The sequence below is a fragment of the Leptopilina heterotoma genome, unplaced genomic scaffold, assembly GCF_015476425.1.
Source record: "Leptopilina heterotoma isolate Lh14 unplaced genomic scaffold, ASM1547642v1 Lhet_369, whole genome shotgun sequence".
NCBI lineage: Eukaryota > Metazoa > Arthropoda > Insecta > Hymenoptera > Figitidae > Leptopilina > Leptopilina heterotoma.
This window is the reverse complement of record NW_025111048.1, coordinates 283,923-306,193: the sequence shown is the minus strand read 5'-3', so window position 1 is coordinate 306,193 and position 22,271 is coordinate 283,923. Positions and strand designations below refer to the sequence as shown.

At 27.6% G+C, this 22,271-nt stretch overlaps 1 protein-coding gene across 1 annotated transcript in view; it reads right to left on the bottom strand.

Annotated features, from left to right (window-relative positions):
- The window catches only part of LOC122505799, an 81,887-nt gene that overhangs the window by 19,761 nt on the left and 39,855 nt on the right, over positions 1-22,271 (bottom strand). Inside the window, exons 13-17 of the mRNA XM_043617640.1 lie at positions 20,720-21,436; positions 18,725-18,771; positions 18,464-18,642; positions 12,934-17,437; positions 12,567-12,629 (exon numbers count right to left, since the gene is read on the bottom strand). Of these exons, the coding sequence (XP_043473575.1) occupies positions 12,567-12,629; positions 12,934-17,437; positions 18,464-18,642; positions 18,725-18,771; positions 20,720-21,436 (5,510 nt within the window). The remainder of the gene's footprint in view (positions 1-12,566; positions 12,630-12,933; positions 17,438-18,463; positions 18,643-18,724; positions 18,772-20,719; positions 21,437-22,271) is intronic.

Below are 22,271 nucleotides of genomic sequence, written 5' to 3'. Positions count from 1 at the left end.
TTTTAATTATTTCAAAGAAATTTGAGTCACTTCAAAGTAATTAGAGGATTTTCAAACAAATTTGAGGTATTTCAAAGTAATTAGTGGTATTTTAAAGTATTTTAAGGCATTTCAAAGTAATTTGTGTTATTTCAAAGTATTTTAATCTACTTCATAGTAATTTAAAGTATTTCAAATTAATTTGAGTTACTTTACATTGAAATGTAATTACATGTATTTTAAATAAATTTGAGGTATTTTAAAGTAATTAGAGGTATTTTCAAATAATTAAAAGTATTTCATAGTAATTTGAGTTACTTCAAAGTATTTAGAGGTATTTCAAAGTAATTAGATTGATTTCAAAGAAATTAAAGGTATTTTAAAGAAATTTAAGCCATTTCAAATTAATGAGATTACTTTCAAAACAATTAGAGGTCTTTTAAAGTAATTTAAGGTATTGAAAAGTAATTTAAAGTATAGTTTAATGTAATTCACTGTATTTGTAGATATTATATAATTATATGTTAAAGTATTTCAAAGTAATTTAAAATAGTTTCATATAATTCATATCATTTTAAATTTTTTCAAAGAACTTCGAAGTAATTTAAAGAATTTTAATAGTAATTTTAAATATTTTAAAGTATTTTAAAGAATTTTAAAATATTTCAAGTAATTCAAATTACCTTAGAGAAATTTAAAGTATTTAATATAGTAACTTGAAATATTTCAAAGTAATTCAAATTGTTTAAAGAAATTCACATTGTTAATTTATAGATATTATAATTAAAATATCTTAAAGCATTTCAAAAAATTTCAAAATATTTTAAGTAACTAAAAGTATTTTATAGTAACTTAAAGTATTTCAAAGTACTTCAAAATATTTTACAGTATTTATTGGTTTTAAAATATTTCTATATTTTTCAAACTAATTCAAGTGATTTTACAGTAATTTAAAAAATTTGAATGTATTGCAGCGAATTTTATAATAATTTGAACTATTTCGAAGTACTTTAGAGTATTTCAGTATTTTACAGTATTTTAAAGTAACTCAAATTATTTTAAACTACATCTATATATTTAGAAGTTGAAATCATTTTAAAGTAATTTATAGTATTTAAAAAGTAATTTTTAGTATTTCAAAGTAATTCATAATACTTTAAACCTTTAAAGTAATTCCTAATATTTGAAATAAAAAATTTAAATTAAAATTTAAAAAAAACAGTAGTATTGCATACCATTTCAAAATTCTTCTGAATTATTTTCAATTAAACATTATATCTATTATTGCAAATATTTTTTATAAATCAATTTTTTTTTTAAATTAAATATTTCATTTTAAATCGGAAAATAATATTATAAATTTCATGAAATGAAAATAATAATTATATCGAAAGAAAATGCACTGTCCTTATAAAATATATAATAATGAATACAATATTTCTGTGAGGGAAAAAAAATATTAGTTTCACCGTTTTGTCTATATGAAATTATAATTACACTTTCTTGGGAAGTACGTCAGTGAAACTGGAATTCATTTAAACTTATATTATATACTACACCAGGGAATAAGAATTAAAATTTTTTAACGATTTACTTATTAATTTTTTTTCCTCTTTTAATTTTTTTTTCTTTTCTCCAATTTTTTTTTTCAAAATCTCTCAAAAATCAGTTGTTATATATATATGTTAATGTGTAATTTGAAAAACTGAGTTTAATAATTTAAAAAACGTTATTGCGGTGAATATGCCGAGATTAGGCCGAGGTCGAAACTATTTGGCAAGGAAACGGATGAGCTTACGTCCTTCGATCGAAGTATGCAATTTTGATGGTAAAACCCGACAACTTCAGAAATTCCTTGAAAGTTAGCGTCAAATTAAACTAAATTAATTTTCCCAGTAAAGAAAGAATTTATTCATTTCTTATAACAATTAATTGACGTTATAAAAATTTTTAAATCACATCTAACTGTATATAAGTTATTAAAATTTATTATTACTCCATTGTTAATTAAATTATTTTTGAATTTATTTTATTTATTTTTCTATTTCATTTATTTATTCATTTTATTTATTAATTTACTTTTTTTATTTATTATTATTTATTTATTATTGTTTACATGCAAATTTATTAAAAACAATTATTTAGTTCACAATAATAATCCATTTTTTATTAACATTTATTTGTATAATATTTATTGTATTTATTTACTGCCATTTTACATTATTTATTATTTTTTTCTTTTTAGACTATAAAGAAAGTTTCTGCATTACATTTAGTTTTTCACGCCTGCTGAGAAGTGTATTTAATCTAATGATAAATATATTAATAATCGAGTTTCTAATTACAGTAATTAATCAATAATTCTAATTTATTTAATTTATTAATTATACGATTGGTTTATTAATTAAAGATTACGTTTATGATGTAAATTAAATTTTTGTATTTAAAATAATTAATAAAAATATGTTATTTAATAATATAATTAATAAAATAATTAGAATACAATTTTTTCTTAAATTTTAAATAAATTAAAAAATGATAAAAAAATGCTTCTCGTTTTATGAATAAAGCAATATTTTTTTATTTCTATAATTTTCTTATTCTTTATTTTCAAATGAATTATTTTTAACTAGTATTGTAATATTTTTTTTAATATTCTTTAAATTAAAAAAATTATTAACTAAAATTATTAATTAATTATTAATTATTATTCATTAATTATTAACTTTATAATTAGGGAAATTAATTTCTGTATTTTTTTTTTTAATTTTTAAAGTAATAATCGCGATAGTTTATATATAAGGGAAAAAAATTTTTTTATGTGAATTATGTTACTTGCACTCTCACACCTGTCAAGTGCGCAATTCTATTCTAATTAGAAGTGTCGTTGTTGTCTTCCGCGAGCGCAAAATGTGGAGCGCAAAAATATCTGTATACCCGCGTGCAAATTCTGACGGCACTCGATTTTTCGACGAAAGTTGATTTCACTGTTGACCGAATAAAATATTCTAATTAATTATAATCCCGTTTGCCAGTGAAAATTACCATAATGCACTCTCTCTCATTCAAGTTTCCTCTCCGATAGAAAAAAATAATATATGAAAAAATTATTTCATCGCAAGAAAAAAAAAATTTGAATTTAATCTTTACTTTTTGCTAATCAAATAAATTTTCCACAAAAAAATTCCAAATTAATTACGTATAAAATTGAAAAATATATATTTAGGAAAAATAAAATTTTTATTAAAAATAAATTTTATTAAAATTAAATAAATAAAAAATTAAATAAAATTAGGTAATTAATTAAAATTTTTTAACTTTATTTTAAAAAATTTTTAAACTAAAATGAATTTTAACTGGAATTAATTAACTAAAGAATAAATAACGAAGGGAAAAAAAATGTTTTTTAATTGTGATATTTTTCTTCTTCATTTTTAAACAGTAATGGAAATTGACATACGAATAAGAAAATCCCATATAAAGAGATTCAACATTGAAATATGAATAAGTCATTGAATTAACGGTATTAAGAACAATACACGTTTGAACTGTAAGGTTTTTTTTTCATCACGTGTCCATGACGTCATTTGTGATAAGATCCAACAATTCTGTCCCTAATACTTTTGTCATCCCACAAGTTTTATTTTATTTCATTTTTTCATTCAAGCGAAAAATTTTCTCTCCCTTTTGAAAAAAATCATCATTCAATTTCACTAATTTTCGCACTTGAATATTTTTAACAATAAATTAACACAATTTTCACTTCACTCGAATTTTCAAATTAATTTTTTTTTTTTGAGAAATTAACAGAAAAATTGAAAAAAATCACTTAATCCTTCTCTTCGATTATTATATTAAAATAAAAGGCGACAATAAAAAATAAAATAGAAAAAAAAATAGAATCGAATGGAATAATAAATTTAAAAAAAAATTAAGAAATTAACAAGAAAGGAAAGGAATTAAAAAAAATAGAAATTATCAATAAAAATGAATAAAAATAGTGAAATTCAAAACTAAAAATTTTTAATTAATGAAATTAAATTAAAAATCTTAAACTTCAATTAATGTTATTTAAGAACTTGGAAATAGAAAAAATTAGAAACTAAAAATTAAAAACTCAAAATTTAAAATTCAAGATTAAAAATTTATAATTTTAAATTGAAATTAAAAATTCGAATTAAAAATAAAAAAAAGACGAAAATTAATAACTGAAAATTAAAAATTAGAAATAAAACATAAAAATTAAAAATTAGCAATTAAAAAATAATAAATTTGAAATTAAAAAAAAATTTTTTTATTTATAGAATTTGAATAAAAAAACGTGCAATTGAAAATAAAATTAATGACATTGAATTCGAAGCACGACACGGCGCGAGTGTTTTGACACTTTGATGTTTACAAGGCAAGACTCGTCTGCATTACTGCAGTTTTAAATGCACTTTACGTTTTCGAAGGAGGAGCGTGATTTTCCCACACCCGCTACTCGAATTTATTCGGCGATGCACGACCAAGAGAAAAGAGATTGTCCGTATGTGATTGTTAACTGTCGAGTGTAGACTTCCTTCAATCGACTTCGTTTATTGCAGTGGCAATAAATTCCCTAACCAAGAGTATAAAATCACGTGCTTACAAGAAAACCACTCAATATAATAACACTCTCTATAGCACACAAGTAAACACATGTGAGACTTACAAAAAATTTCTTTGACAAATATATTATACTTTTTATATATACTACAGGCTTATCACATTTTAAGTGGGGACAATAGGTTTAAATTGAAGAAGAAGAAAATAAAATTCTTTTTAACTTCATCGAATTTTTTTTTTTGCTTTCAAATATTTACACTGACAAATTTTGTAAAATTATTTTTTATTGATAAATATTTAACATTATATTTTTAAATTATTATTATATTATTTATTTTATATTAGATATGAAATGAAGAACTAATCATTTAAATTGATATTTTATTCCTCTTGTTTATTTTTATTTCAAAAATTACAAAAATCCTACAAATTTTTTGCTCCCTAGATACCTTTCTTCGGAGAGCGATAAAATATTACAATATGCCTTAAATTAGATACTTATTCTAATATCTCAAATTTCTTTGAAAAACTTCTAATCACTTTAAAATACCATAAATTACGTTAAAATACCACAAATTACTTTGAAATACCAAAAATTACGTTGAAATGTCTTAAAGTACTTTAGAATACATCTAATTGGTTTGAAATTAAATTAATTACTTTAAAATACTACTAATTACTTTGAAATTCATATAATTACATTGAAGAACTTCAAATTTGTTTGAAATACTTTTAATTACTATCAGGTAGTTTAAAATAATGTAAATTACAATAAAGTACTTTAAAATACTTTCAAATACCACAGATTACTTTGAAATATTTTAAATTACTCAAAAGTACCTCTAATTGTTTTGAAATGCATCTAACTACTTTAAAATACCACAAATTACTTTGAAATACCACAAATGAATTTGAAATGTCTTAAAGTACTTTAAAATACATCTAATTGCTTTGAAATTAAATTAATTACTTTGAAATACTTCTAATTACTTTAAAATTCATCTAATTACGTTGAAGTACATACCTCAAATTTGTTTGAAATACCTATAATCACTTTTGAGTTTAAAGTTACTCAAATTACTTTTAAATACTTTTAATAACTATTAAGTAATTTAAAATAATGTAAATTACTGTAAAGTACTTTAAAATACTTTGAAATACCACAGATTACTTTGAAATATTTTAAACTCTAATTACTTTAAAATACCTTAAATTACTTTGAAATGTCTAAAATTACTTTAAAATACTTTTAATTACTTCGAAATAAGTTAAATATTACTTGGAAATGTCTTAAATTACTTCCTAATACCTCAAATTTCTTTGAAAAATCTCTATTTACTTTGAAATTCCAAATTCCTTTTAAATACCTCAAATTTGTTTGAAATACCCCTAAATACTTTCAATTACCTCAATTTTTTTTAAATACGTCAAATTTTTTTGAAAATTATTAAATTACTTTGAACTATTTCTAATTCGTTTAAAATATGTTAAGTTACTTTGTATGGCCTTAATTACTTTGAAATATCTAAAACTAATTTGAAGTAACTCAAATTTCTTTGAAATTCCTGTAAGTATTTAGCAGTATTTCAAAGTAATTTATGTCATTTCAAAGTAATTTAACGTATTTTAAAGTAATTGAAGTCATTTAAAAAAAATTTGAATTATTTATAATTAATTTGATATTATTTCAAGGTAATGTAAGTCATATCAAAATAATTTGAGGTATTTCAAAGTTATTAGTGGCATTTCAAAGTAATTAGTGGCATTTCAAAGGTACTTTTAATTAATTTAAGATATTTTAAAAGTAATCTGTGGTATTTCAAAGTACTTTAAAGTATTTTAAATTATTTCATGCTCATTGTAATTTACAGTATATTTCAAAGTAATTTCAGTTATTTAAAACTCAAAAGTAATTAAAGGTATTTAAAACAAATTGAAGTATTTCGAAGTAATTAGATTAGTTTCAAAGCAATTTAAGGCATTTCAAAGTAATTCAAAGTATTCGAAAGTAATTTAATTTATAAATTTAAGGCATTTCCTGGTAATTTAATGTATTTCAAAGTAATTGAATGCATTTGAAAGTAATTTAATGTATTTCAAAGTAATTTGACGTATTTCAAAATAATTAAAGGTATTTTTTAAAAGTAATTAGGGATATTTCAAAGTAATTGAATGTATTTACTTTTAAGTAATTTAAAATATTTCAAAGTAATCTATGGTATTTCAAAGTATTTTAAAGTACTTTATAGTAATTTAAATTATTCTAAACTACTTAATAGTAATTTAAAGTATTTAAAAGTAATTTGAGTTACTTCAAACTCAAAAGAAATTAGAGGTATTTTGAAATAATTTAAAGGATTTCAAAGCAATTTTTATTCAAAGTATTGAGAGGTATTTCAAACAGATTTGAGGTATTTCAAAGTAATTAATTTAGTTCCAAAGCAATTAGAGGTATTTTAAAGTTCTTTAAGCCATTTCAAAATAATGAGAATAATTTCAAAGCAATTAGAGATATTTTAAAGTAATTTAAGTCATTTTAAAGTAATCTATGGCATTTCAAAGTAATTTAAGGTATAGAAAAGTAATTTAAAGTGGTTTAATGTAATTTACAGTATTTGTAAATATTATAATTAAAATATGTAAAAGTATTTCAAAGTAATTTAGAGTATTTTTAAATAATTTATGTTATTTTTAATTTTTTCAAAGAACTTCAGAGTAATTTAGAGAATTTTATAGTAAGTTTAAGTATTTTAAAGTATTTCAAAGAATTTTAAATTATTTTAAGTAATTTAAATTACCTTAAAGAAATTTAAAGTTTTTAATATAGTATCTCGAAGTATTTCGAAGTAATTCAAAGTGTTTAAAAGGAATTCACATTATTAATAGATATTATAATTAATATTAAATAAAGTATTTCAAAGAATTTCAAAATATTTTAAGTAACTTAAAGTATTTTTTAGTAACTTAAAGTATTTCAAAGTACTTTAAAATATTTTAAAGTAAATGCATCGCTTCCATTATAAACTGTTTTGAATAATTATAAAAGAAATTTTAACTGTCTGCTGTCCAAGTTTGTCCTGATAAATTTGTACATGCTTTCAGTTATATTAAAAGAAAAAAAAATTTTATTGTTAATTCTAATATTAACAAAGTCAAAAAAAATTTTAAATCAATCATTTTCGGACAGTTTTTATTGATTTATTATTCGAATTCAAAATTCTATTGTATTTTCAACCAGAGACAGCATATATAATAAATAATATAATAGATATCTATAGATTCTAAATTATTTCTAAATAACTTTGAAATACTATTTCGATATATAAGATAAAAAAAAATTATCAAAACTAATATACTTTTAATGTTAGAGAAAAATTACTTTAATCGTATTTACGTAAAAAAAAATGTAAACATTTAATATTTATTTTTTATTTTTCATCAAGGTCTTTTCGTTTGTTTGACTATAGCTTCTCAAGACAATTTTCTGATGATCTGTTTTCTTCAAATTCCAACTCTATGTATTGACAATCTGATGCGTTATCATTTTTCGATTAGATAGCGGGAGTGATTACAAAAATGAATACCTAGCGAAACTATTATTTTTTTTTGGGAAAATAAAATCCAAATTTTTAAAAAATATCTTTGTCATTTATAAATTGTCTGTACAATTCACTATGTGATAAGTAAAGTAAAAAAAAAAATTATCTCTTTAATTAAATTTTTCCTTTGTCAAAAGTGTCTTTTTTTTGCTGTTTCGAATTATTTTTACCAGATCATTAAAATTAAACAAAACTAATATCAGATTTCGTAAACGCATTCTTGTTTGAAATTACGAGAAATAAAAATGTTTTGATGTATAAAAAAATATTTAGATTTGAATTTAAAAATTTATTCTTATTTTATGGAACTTTTTTACTTGCATTTAATTTTGCAATAATAAATAATTTTTGAAAATTTATACTTCTGTTTTATTTATTTTTTTTATAATTTCTATATTAAAAGATGGAAAATTGTTATTTAAAATTGTAAGTAAAATTAATTTTTAATTAAATTTAAATTGATTTAAAATTAATTTAAAAATTTTTTTCAGACGATTTTTTAATAAAGAAAAAAGCAGTTCTAAAAAGTTTCTTTTTTCTCATGAAGAAGGACCATTTAATAAAAGGTCACGTTGATTTAAAACGGAGGTTAATTTATGTTAAGAAGCGGTTCAATCTTCAGCCTTGAATGATCGCCTTGTTCTCATTGCTTCCGGCGCGACGAAAAGGGTCTCAAATATAAAATTCGTCTATTGTACCTTAAGTCAATTTTTTTATTATGAAAATATTGACATAGTAAAATAACAAAATTCGTATTCTTTTGTTTTTAAATTTTCAAAAATAAAATACCAATTTTTTTTAAGTTTTGCTAAAAAAATCTCCTTTCCTTATTTCTAAATAATATCAAAAATAAATTATTATAATTATTTATTTAATTATAAAAAATAAATTTTACTATATTTCGTTATAAAAACTTTGAAGAATATAATTTCAAATTATTATAATTATAAATTACAACTTTTTTCTTAAAATTACTTTAAAATTAAAATAAAAACTTAAAAGAAATATTCAATAGAAAAAAATTAAGAAATAATTAAAAATAAAATAAATCAATACGAATATAAATACAAAAATACAATTCTAATTTTAAAATGACAGTGAGTTTAATGTTTCCTTAATATTGTTATCTTATTGAATTTATCTCTTCTTCCTTCAATTTATTTAAGATGAGATCACATTTATTTTTTATGTATGAATGACTCTTATTGTGTCAATTGTAAATTAAATGAAAATACATTTATAGAAAAAATATGTCAATAATATCGTTAAAACTGATGGGAAATTTTTTTATACATCAGGTAAATCTATTATTATTTTTAATTAAAATTGATATATTTTCGTTAAATTTCTTCATTTAAAATTTATTCAAAGAAACAAGAATGGAAAATATCGATAAATATTTTATCGAAATTCACATTTTGCGAATATAAATTTTTAAAATTTAAATTTTACGAAATTCAAAGTTTAAAAATAAAAATTTTATGAAACTAAAATTTTTAAAAATAAAAATTTCCGAAAATTAGAATTTTCATTTTAAATATCATTGAAATTGGCGTTGATTCGCAATGAAAATTATTAATCAATTCAATGCATCAGAAATAATTCGATAAAACTTGATCGATGGAAAGAAGCTGCTTGACCTTTTTTTTATTTGTTAATCACGTATTATTGTTTTTTTTTCTCAATATACATTTACGTGCACAGAAACATGCGAATATTGACAATTATATGCGGCTCAAGTATGTTGCTTCGAGGCCTATTATTATCTATTACAAACATATACTATGAAAAAAAACCATATAATTCCCCTTTTGCAATTGACCATATATATTATTATATGCAAGACATGAAGTGGATGAACGTTTTTAAAATTTGTTGAACAAAACACGAAACGAGGGACTTCAGAATTTTTATTGTTTTCTTCTAATTTTCACTGTTGGGAATGGTAACTTTTTTTTTCATTTGTTACTATAAATATTTTATTTATAGCATTTAGATTTTTTTTTATGTAAAGCAAAAATGTTAACTCGTCAATATTCTCTTTAAAATATTTAAACATTTTTCTACATTAAAAATGAAAGTGAATAATTTTTAGATAAAAATTGTTTTCACTTTCAACAAAATGCTCCATTTATTGCGTGCAATTAAATTTTATGTACTACTAAAAAAATTCTTGTATAGAGAAATATTTACATATATGTATAGATAGTTTTCATTTTGCATGCGACATACTTAAAAAAGAACATTATCTGATTATAGAAAAAAATTATGAAACAATTGTTTAAATAATATAGAAAAAATTATAAATTATTTGGGATAATTATTATGTAATAGTTATGTTACAGTTTTGTAACAGCTATGTGGCTTAAGAAACTTTACGAAACATTTAAGTTTTGTAACATTAATACAACGGTTATTTAACATTTTTGAAACAGTTTTCTAGCTTAAGTAGCTTTATTATAAGTTAAACAACACGATTGTTATTGTAATGTAACATTACTGTTACAGTTTTGTAACTGTAACATAACAGTAATAAAAAAGTTTTGTAACAGTTTTTAACAGTTTTGTAACAATTATGTTAAAGTTTTGTAGCTTTAGTAACTTTATTGTTAAAATTATTATCACAGTTTTGTAACATTAATGTAACAGTTTTGTAACAGTTATGTGACAGTTTTGTAGCTAAAGTAACTTTATTGTTAACATTATTGTTAGTTTTGTAACATTAATATAACAGTTATGTAACTGTTTTGTAAAGTTATGCACTAGTTATGTAACAGTTTTGTAGCTAAAGTAACTTTATCATTCATTAGGCAACACGACAGTTATTATAATGTAACATTACTGTTACAGTTTTTAATAATTTTGTAACATTAATATCACAGTTATGTAACTGTTTTGTAAAGTTATGCAACAGTTATGTAATAGTTTTGTATCTAAAGTAACTTTATTATTAATTTGGCAACACGATAGTTATTGTAATGTAACAGTTTTGTAACAGTTTTGTAAAAATTATGTAAAAGTTTTGTAACAGTTGTATGACTTAAGTAACTTTACTGTAACATTATTGTTAGAGTTTTGTAACATTAATATAACAGTTATATAACATTAAAATAACAGTTATGTCACATTAATATAACATTTATGTAACAGTTTTGTCACAGTTTTGTAACATTATTGTTACAGTTTTGGAACATTAAATTTACATTTATATAACGTTAATATAACAGTTTTGTAACAGTTATGTCATAGTTTTGTAGCTAAAGTAACTTTATTGTTACATTTGTAACTTTATAGTTACATTAGTGACTTTAGTGTTACATTAGTAACATTATTGTTACAGTTTTGTAACATTAATATAATAGTTTTGTAAAGTTATGCAACAGTTATGTAACAGTTTTGTAGCTAAAGTAACTTTATTATTAATTAGTCAACACGATAGTTATTGTAATGTAACATTACTGTTATAGTTTTGTAACAGTTTTGTAATAGTTCTTAACATTTTTACAACAATTATGTAAAAGTTTTGTAACAGTTATGTAACAATATTATAACAGTGTTGTAACAGATATGTGACTTAAGTAACTTTACTGTAACATTATTGTTACTGTTTTGTAACATTAATATAAGTTATGTAACATTAATGTTACAGTTATGTAACAGTTTTGTAGCTTAAGTAACTTTATGATTAGTTAAGCAACATGATTGTTATTGTAATGTAACATTACTGTTACAGATTTATACCAGTTACATAACAGTGATAAAACAGTTTTGTAACAGTTATGTAATTTTTTTCTAACAGTTTTGTAACCTTTACATGACATTTATATGTAATATATAACTGTAACATAACATAATGTTACAATTTTGTTACATAATTGTTTAACATAATTACATAACAGCATAGCAACTGCAATTAAAGTTCAATCACAACAATTTCAATAGCACAAAAGCTTGCAACAAACCTTGCGACTTGGAACTAAATATTCATGAGAAATATTTTTAAAAAAATTACAGGGGTCTTGGAATTAAACCCGAGTTTGTCGGATGCTAACCAAAGACCCTAACCAACAAGCTAAACAATCAACTATCAAAGAAAAAAAAAGATCTTGCCCTTAATCTGAAAAAATTTACTCCGAGGTTGTTGCAAGCTTGCAGCTGCTGCAATTTTTCAAAAATATTTCTTAAATTAAAAAAACTAAAACGAAAAATTTTTTATTCAACTCGCAATTTACGTGCAATCTGCATCTATGAATAATTGAACTATTTTTACGGTTGTAACTGAAAAAAATCATTTAATGTTTCAGCAAGAGCAGTAATAATGATAACAAAAATTAATGATAACTGACGAAAAATGTGAATGAAAAATGAAAATTAAATGCTTGACAATAAAGATGACATTACCTTGGAAATCGCTTCTGTAGTGCTGGGCTTTGGGCGGTGGTGGTGGTGGTGCGATCGAGTACTCTATGGATGAGCGAAAAAAACGAAAATAATAAGTAGCTTTTCTAGCACAAATCGTTGATAATGGAAGCATTTTTTTTACACTTGTATTCAACTTCCTTTCGTGGCGCAACTCTTCTACCTTCTATCGATATTGGCGTTGCTTAACTTTTTTTAAAATTCGAATCTTTTTTTTTAATTAAAAACATTGGGTTTTAAATATTCTATGTTTTATAATTACCCCATAATCGTTGACACACAATAATTTTTTTTTTCTAATCATGATTATTTAGAAAACATAATGAAGAAAAATAAGCGTCTACTTTACAAAAATGATGATGGACCTTCAAATGTAACTGTAGGTCTTGCAGTGTATGTTGGTAAGGGTGGCCACCATGGTCGTGATTCTCGTCGAAATGTTGGTGAGGGTGGCGGAGGTGGTGGCTGATATCTGTATCTAGGTCGATGTTTACTTGGATCAAATGGTTGATTAGCAAAAACATCGTCTTGTGAGTGTTTTAAAATTGAGACGGGTGTCCTGGGTCTGACTGGCGATGAAGATGTGGCTCTTGGTTTCTCGAATTTCTTACGTCTTCTAGGTGGTGTTATTGAACTACCATCGGAGAATCCTTCCTCCTTATTTGGACCTCGGTCATTTGTTTCGAGTTCAGGTGGCGATGATAATGATCTGGCATTATCGCGTCGATTGGGAAATTTGTGTGCCACCCACCTACCGGCTAAATACGGTGCAATGTCCCTCAACTCATGAACACTTGGTGTCGAAGTGAACATTTCACCTAATAATGATGTTTTATCAGATTTTGGGGTTTTTTCAAATTTCTCCCTCACCCTACAAACGGGACGTTTTGCCTTTAGTTCCATTGTCTCCTCCTTGCGAGCAATGGAATTACTGGTGATAATTTTTGATGAATCCTTGAGTTCAGCCATTTTACTGATGACATTAATGTGGGGCATTGATAAATCCTCGAGTCGTAATGGAACACGTGGTATTGGTGGCGAATAACCGCGACGTCTTGCTCTTCCTCTCACTGGTTCATACTTCCGTCTCAGCCATGCAACATCGGATATTTCCTGTGGTTTTATAAATGATTTCTTTAATAGATTGCGTGCCAATTCAGGATCACTTTGATAGCGTTTTGTCAGGACAAGTTTGTCGCGACAATCACGAAGATCCTCGAGACTTTCGAATTTATCGCGTAGTCGACGTACTGAACCGTTACGAACGAGTTTTAGATAGGATCGCCAATATCTCTCTGGATCGGGTGATGTGCTTCTAAGCCAAAGACTCTCGAGACTACAGGATGAGGTGGTCGATGTGCCAGCTCGACATGGACTGACACTGCGTGGTCTATCATGTTCACGGTCTCTTAAACAAGCGTGCAATTGTCGCGTGTTACTGTCAGGCGAAGCGGATGGACTTCTTCCTCTGATAGCGATCCCCCTATGTGATCGAATTTCATCGACAGTCGCATATCTGGCGCTTTCAATTTCGCCAAACAGTTCCTTTAAATCGGCATAACTTTGCGATGATGATAGTTTTGTCTCTGTTTTTTCGCTGATGTTCTCGAAAAATTCCACTTTTCGCGGTACTTGTTGTTCGGATTCAATTTTTGGAACAACTGTTCTTACGGATGTGTCCGAACTTGCACTGTCGAATTCACTACCGGATGGAAGGACTTTAAGGGAATCGGCTACATTTACTGCTAGTATTGGAGTCCTCTTGGACCATTCATCAAGAACGTTTTCCACTCGTTTATTGTTGGTGTCATTAGTTGGTGTCAATACCACAAGATATTCGTTTTTTGGTTTCGGTTTCTTTGATGAAGCAACTGCGATAGCTCCTCGAGTTTCTTTTGGACTGATTGAACGTTTCTGTACTTTATTCAACACCTCTTTGCTCAATGTGAGGGAGAGACGCTTTTTCTCCAACTCGGATAATGATGACGGTGTTACACGATCTGATTGAGATCTCTCCAGACTACGAACACGACTTATGGAATCACTTCTCTTTTTAGGAGAAGTTGATTCCTCTTTATCGACAATCATCGAATGACATCTTACGTGAAGTTTCTTCTCTATTGTTTCCGTCTCTGGAGGAACAACAATTTCAAATTTTCTCTCCTCTGGAAAAATCTTCTCTTTGGGGGATTTTGTTTGAATTTTGCTTTTCGGATTATCACTGCCGTAAATTTCGTTCAATTGATTCTTTAGGGTATTGACCTGCTCTATTGAGAGGCTGCTCCAAAACTTTTTACTCCCACCGAGACTTTTCTGAAGTGTGCACGAGACGCTCGTTTTGTCGCCTTCAATTTTATCGGTGTCTTTTTTGTCCATTGAGTTCGCGACATTAACGACCGAATTCCCTCTCCAAAGTGGTTTGTAGACATCCTTCTTGGATGCAATTTCCCTCTGTCTGGATGCTTCCAATTCGCTTTCTTCGTTAGCCAATTTCTTAAATTGTTCCCTTATGTTCTCGACAGATCTCTCCTTTAATCGGAGACCAGAATCCCCTCTCCATTTGTATCTATCGACATCTTTGGTACTGTACACGAAATCCTTTTCCTTTTGCACGTTACTTAATTTTCGGTAAAGTATCTTTAATTCCTGATGGGCCTTTTCTTTCGAACGCACCTCCTTCCATCTATCATAATCAATAATCTCCTCGTTTTTCATTCGTGGTCTAAGATCACCAGTCGATGTCGTTTTCTCCAATTCACCCATTTTCTCTAAACTGGAATAAAAGTCGTATAAATCCTTGTAACGATTAGATTTCTTCCTACAGTGAAGCATCTCGAGAATGTATTGCTGATAATCTTCCCGATCAGTCGTTAGAGTATTCAGGGAACTACTACTCCTTGTCAGAGAGAAATTGGAACTGAAGACAAGTTTTTTAGGATCCTCAGCATCACTGGCACTGCGTGCTTTAATTTTTCTCACACTATCGGAATCTTGTTTTAAATTACGAATTCTTCGGGAAGAGGGCGATAGGGAATTGGAGATCTGTTCGTTTTGTCGTAAACTTCTTAAAGGTGGTTCACTTAAACTCCTCTCCTTTATGTCCGGCATTAAATCGGGACTTCTGCCTCGCAACGATGCTGAAGATCCAAATTCCTCAGGACCTAAACTGTCAAATTTTCTAATCTTCTGGAAAATTGATCGACCAGTCCAGGAAACACCACCCCTGGGACTCGAGCACCTAGATGACTGACTTTCGCGTTCCCAATTCTTGAATCTTGAATTGGACACTGGTCGCTTGTTGGATAAGTAGATATTTAATGATCTAAGCGATGGTTCGGATTTGAAACAATCTGGTTGGACTTCTTGGAAGATGCGCGCCTTCTCCTGTACTGCTGTTCGTCTCAAGGTGCTCGTCTGCGATGGGGTTGGTGATAAATCGCGAAGAAAGAGACTTCGGAAGAATGTATCAGTTCTCGTGGCTTCCTGATGTTTCCTTATCTGATCTACAGTTAGGGTTGGAATTTCCTCATTAGAACCATTCTTTCTTGATTTTTTGCTCTTTGTAATTTGCATCGATTCCTTCTTCGATTTTTCCTGTTTCATACTTTTTGTCAATTTCTCGTTGGGATTTATCAGTACTGTGAGGGGTTTTTGATTTTTGTCGCGGAATTTTTTTCTACGCGGAGTTTCACTGGGTGTAATTTCCCTCGTGGGGTGTTTTGTTTCCGTTTCTGTTGGGTTTCTACGAGTGGATAAAGGAGACGTTACTGGGGTCGATAATTTTGAATTGAGACTCTCTTGGGACTTTTGTAAAATTTTTCCAGATTGTTTGATTTTTGGTTTTGGTGTCGCTGTCGATGTTTTGGTGACAATTGGAGGGATTTTGCGTAAGAGATCTCTAGTGGTAGTTGGATGTTTGGACCTGATGGGGTTTTTTAGATTTTGCTCCTTAGTGATAATTTGTTTCGAATATTCCTTCGAGTAGCGTTGATCGCGTGAAATATCTCTTTTGCCGTCGTGGGAACAATATTTTGAAATTCTCTGGCTTTTTTGGATTTCCGTCAAACTTTCTTTGAAGTAATTCTTTTTCACTAGCGGTTTTTTCAAATCAGACAAATCGGCAGTAGATCTACTGAGTCTTTTGCAGGATTCGTCCTGCTCTTTTTTCGTTCGTCGAACTTCCTTTTTTAGGGGAACTAAATATTTTGTTCCGTTATGATGACAAGTTGTTGTCTTAGTGCTTTTTGCCACCGGGTAAATTTTGTTTGGTAGAAAAAGTTTTTCTTGCGGTTCCCTGCAAGGGGAGGACGATTCTCGGGAACGAAATCTATCAAGACTGCGAGTAACAGTCTGGACTTTTTTGGAATCAGCGATTCTAGAACAAGGACTTGTTGAAGCAGGTCTAACTGAACGTACTTTCTGTGCCTCCTCCCGATCTTTTTTATGTTTTTCCAAATTACTGTTGAGTTTTTCGCGTAAAAATCGTATGCTAGAAACTTTATCAACAGTGAAGCACTGCTCGTGTCGTTTTGGTGTTTGAGAGGTGGAAATTTTTGAATAAAATTTAAGTGTTCGATTGTTTCTCGAAGATTGTCTTCTTGGCGGTGATGGTGGTTGAATCGATGACACTTGGGGTAATCTTATTGATTGCTTTCCGTCCAAAGAATGGGTTTCGGAAGTGGATTTTTTAATAGAATTGGTCGCCATAGAAGGAGCTGTCCTCTTGTAACGAGCAAACGTCATAGACGACTTTGAAAGTAGAAAAGCGGGATTTTTTCGATGAACTCGAATCCGCGTCAAAGTTGGCGAAATAGGGAAATACTCGATCTCAGTGTCGTCTGTGGACAGAGAGTTTTATGATGTTTGCCTGTTAATCATGAATTTCTCCTAAATTTCCCTTTTACCAGAGTAGAAAGCCGTGAGTGATCACTTTAAAAATTCAGCGTGCCATTGTTTTTTTTTGTTTATTTTTGGCTAGATTGAAATCCTCTTCATTTTGTGCACGAGATGTGTGAAGAAAAAAGAGAAAAATTGAAAAAAATGCATACCAATATCGACAGACGTTGAAGACAGTGACGGGTGTAAATGTAAAGGCGTTCGTTGAGATTTTACAATGAACCAAAAAAGCTTTTGTGCATTGAATAAATAATTTAAAAAAAAACTGCGCGAGTGAGAAGCTAGCAAACTCGAGACTAGGCGAGCCTCCTTACTGCGCATGCCCAACCTTTCCCCCTCCCTGACACACATGCCTCGCATAGTGGGGAGCCGCTTCTCCCAACCTCCGCTCACTAACTTCTCACTTTTGCATTCTCTTTATGAAATCGACAGTGAATGAATATTATCGTAAAATGTATGGTTAATTATCAACAAATAAAAAAAATATTAAAAATTGAATCATGTAGAAAAATAAACATTAAATTAAATATTTCAAAAACATTAGCAAAAGCCGAAAAGAAAGTTCTTGAGAAACTTGATAATTCAAAACCCCTACAATAATAATTAAACCGAAGAAATAGAACTAAAAAACTAAAAATAACATGCACAATGCTAATTTAAATTAAAACGAAAATTTAAAATTCTGCAATACGATCAAAAATGCTTAAGAAGCCTTCTATCTAATTTCTTCTGGAAATAAATAAAATTTTCATGCTGATCAGGTCGCAGCGTATATCCTTCCTTTTATATTACTAACATGCCTGATTAGTAATTATTACACCGAAAATTTTATTATATTTATAAAACAAAAGAAAAAGAGATAATTAAAATTTTTTGTGAACTTGTGTTTTAATAAAACAAAAACAGGAGAATGGAAAATATTTTCTAAAAAAATTGTGTACCCAAAATAAAAAGTGAATTTTATTAAAAATTCGTGAACTTACCTTTGGGACGTTCTGGTGCAGCTTTCCGAAAACCATGAAGTGGTACGTCACCACCTTTTTGTACTGTTTTATAAGCCAATCTCTGCTCCAAGGGACTCAAAGGACTCAAGGAATTGACGTCCTCACGTCGACGAAATATTAATGTTGAATCGCTTTCATAACCAGATTCCTTTAATGCACTACAAACAAAAAAAAATGGAAAAATATTTATTGTAATTTTTTTTCCACTTGTAAAAATAAAATTATAATATTTTTACTTACTGTGACATGTATGGCCTTGACGATTGGCAATTTCTCTGATCGAATGGCTGAAAAATAGAAGAAAACTTATTATTTAAATTTACGAAAAGGGTTTATACATTTTTTTAAAGAATAACTATTATTACACATAAGACATGCTATACAAGATTTATTACGTATTTTTGTGTATAAAAATTTCTATTCTTCAAATAATTTTAAAATATTTTTTTAAAATTTTAAGAAAACGAATTCGAGTATATTGATCGTATTTAGAAATAATTCATAATTTGATATTTTTATTTCAAAAAAAGCGCCTGACATGTTATGTGAAAAGCATGCTGTGCACTGAAGAAGAAAAGCATGAGATATTTTTTTAATAATAGCCAACCAGTTTATTAAAGGAATTTAAAAAAAAACATTTTCGAAATAAAATACACTTAAAATAGAACAGAAAAAAGAAGATTAATTAAATATGCTTCATTAAAAGAGTAAAAAAGCAGGTTTGTGATAAATTATAAATGTGATTTTCTATCAAAATATTTCTCCATTGACAATGATTGAAATGGAATTGAAACTTTTGCAATACTTGTCAGAATGTAGCAGAAATAAATTATTAACGTTCTTCCGATATTAAAGCGTAATTCGATAATACACTTTGCTTTTAAGTGAACAAAGTAAAATAGATGAGAAAAAATTTCTACAAAATGTTACTACACATGGAAAATTATACACAACTATAGTGAGTGGATGATGCAGTAGAAAAATTAACAATTAAATTCTATTATGAATACGTGTTATTTTTGAAAAAAATATTTAAATACATAAATAATATTTGTATTATAATTATTAATTACAATTTTATTAAAAGAATTCATGAATTACGATTAATTTAACTGTATTTCGTTTCAAAATGGACCTGAATCGGGAAATTACAATTCTTAGTAACTAAATCCATTAAAATCTAATCTTTTTCTCGCTCTTTTGTTATCGATATTCGTATAGTAAATACAATTATTTAAAAGGAAAATTTTTTACCAATATACCTTTTAATTAAAATTTCAAATTTATCATTAAATTATAAATCTACTTGTATAACATAATATTTAATATTTTTTTACGACGAATATAAGGAAATATCTACTTTCTACATCAAATTAAAATTTTTCATTTTCGTTGTCTAAAAACAATGCATTTTAAATTAACAAAAAATATTTATGGTTCGTTGGAAAAATACTTGGAGGTTAAATTCAATTCGTTTGGAAATTGTGCCTTATTTAAAATTATAAAACTTATTTTTACAATTAAAAAAAGAATAATTACTGAATTAATGTAGTAATTATTGTTTTATAGTTATAAATAATCATTATTTCTATAACGAGAAATAATTTACGTAATTTCTGAAATTTACTCGCAGTAGCACCAGGCACGGATGTTTTAGTTACGGTCCTGGCGACAGACCAAGTCGATAATGCGCACGCGTCGCCCCTCCAATAGGGGACAGTCAGGCCAGCTACCCCCACCCTGCCGGTAGGCTATATAAGCCAGTGCCCGGTGTGGATCCGGCAGTCGAAGCGGTGCTACCGCGAGAAACGGAGATGCGAGCAGGTGGAGGATTTTCGATTCCACCACGGCGCCAATTCTTCCCCCACTATACCTTTTTCTCTTTTTCTATTAAAAAGGCGAATACTAACCTATACTGAAAGAAATCGGCGCAAAATTCAAACTTATGTTTAAATAGTTCTGTCGACTTTTTTCTTCGAATTAGAAAAGTACTCTACTTGTATAGTATTTTAACAATAGCGATTCAACAGCTAACAGTCACAACATCAAACGAATTGAAAATTCGTACAAAATGTGTTCAGAGATGGCACTATGTGGAGGTAGCACTACTTTGTAAATAGTTTCTTGTAAACAATAATGAAATTCTGTTCAAAATCGAAAGTGTTGTGTATGTGGAAAAGTAATAATAACAACGAGACCGTGCAATCTACAATTTTGGAGGTGCCAGGTTCTAACCCGTGAAGGTGACATCAGAGCAGTTGAAGAAGGTGGTGATGGTGTAATTAGCGTGGTATGATTGGTGCTGGAAGAAGAAGAAGGTGAAGTGCGTTGGTGATGATGATGATGATTGCGAGGACTCGTCAATTTTGGTGACTGAATTTCAGTCCTCGATAAACTTCCGTTCTGCATAACCGATCTTGGAGGGAAACGATCCGGAAGCACAAAGCTCTTACTCTTTAATTCCATTATGCCAATATTTTTCGAATCCGGTTGATCCAGTGGTCGTATTATACGATCCGAACAATCATCGTGATTATTTACAATATTTCGTTTACCATCATCAGTCTTTGTTTTACATTTAATTCCATTTAATGTCTCGTTAAGTGTGTTACGTTTGTTACCAATATCAAGTCCCAAACTACCAAGTGATCCGAAAATTTTCTTATCCGGAAATATTGTCTTTGCCCTACCACGTGCAATATTAGATTTAATTTTATCAAATTTTGGATGCGGATCAAGATTATCAAAATCATTAAATCGTGGTCGAAATCCATTTTCGCGTTTTAATTCACGTGCACGATAATCGTGACCGATTTCAGTTGTTTTCATTAACGAATTGATGTTTGATGGCCTTACATTAAAATTGTCCGTGGTACGATATGAGAGACTCAATGAACGTGTTGCAGTTTTTCCGAGTTGTTCACCATTTCGATGTCCATTCTCGTCCAGCCACTGTTCTCAGGCATCAATATCGCGGAATCATCAGGAAGTAGAGTGCAGACACAAGACACAAATACACAAGACACACATCGATCAAAATTCAATATAAATATTTCCTTAACATTTTTACTACAATTATCAGACAATATTCATTTCAATATATAGTGTGAGAAATTTTGAATAAAATACGCATTTTCTTGAATTAGGGAATACAGATAAAAAAAAATAGTAGAATAATTTCTGTTTACCACAGACGGGAGAAGAAAAGTGATAGTGCTCATTACGATTAGAAAATAGCGAATATTTTAAAAGCCCATTAATTTAAAAAGAAATTATAATATATGTTAAAGTTTGTTATGATTTGTCGATAATTGGAACAAAAAGTTCCAATTATCACAAAAATATTTTAACTTTTTTCCCAATTATCGACAATCGAATAAAGTAAAATGTTAGTTCTCAAGGGGGCAACCATAGTTTTAATTTATAAACAATCGATTTTGTTACATTTTTTAAAATTTTAGGGTGCCTTGCAAAATTGATAGAGAAAAAAGAACGGAGATTTCTAATTCAAGATCCCTGCATCGACATTTACCGACACTTTTTACCTCAGACTCAAACCATCCCTACTTTATGGTTTGAGTCTGGAATAAGAACTGTCGGTAAATGTCGGTGCAGAGATCTACAGTTGGAAATCTCCCTGTATATCTGCTATCCTAGATTAGTAATTTTAAAAATAGTTTTAATTCTGAACGAGGAACAATAAACATCTATTGCTATGAAGTTCTCAGAATAACTGTCTTGACTAAGGCTGCCCCCTTAAATCGCAAATCGTCTCAACACTTGTTTG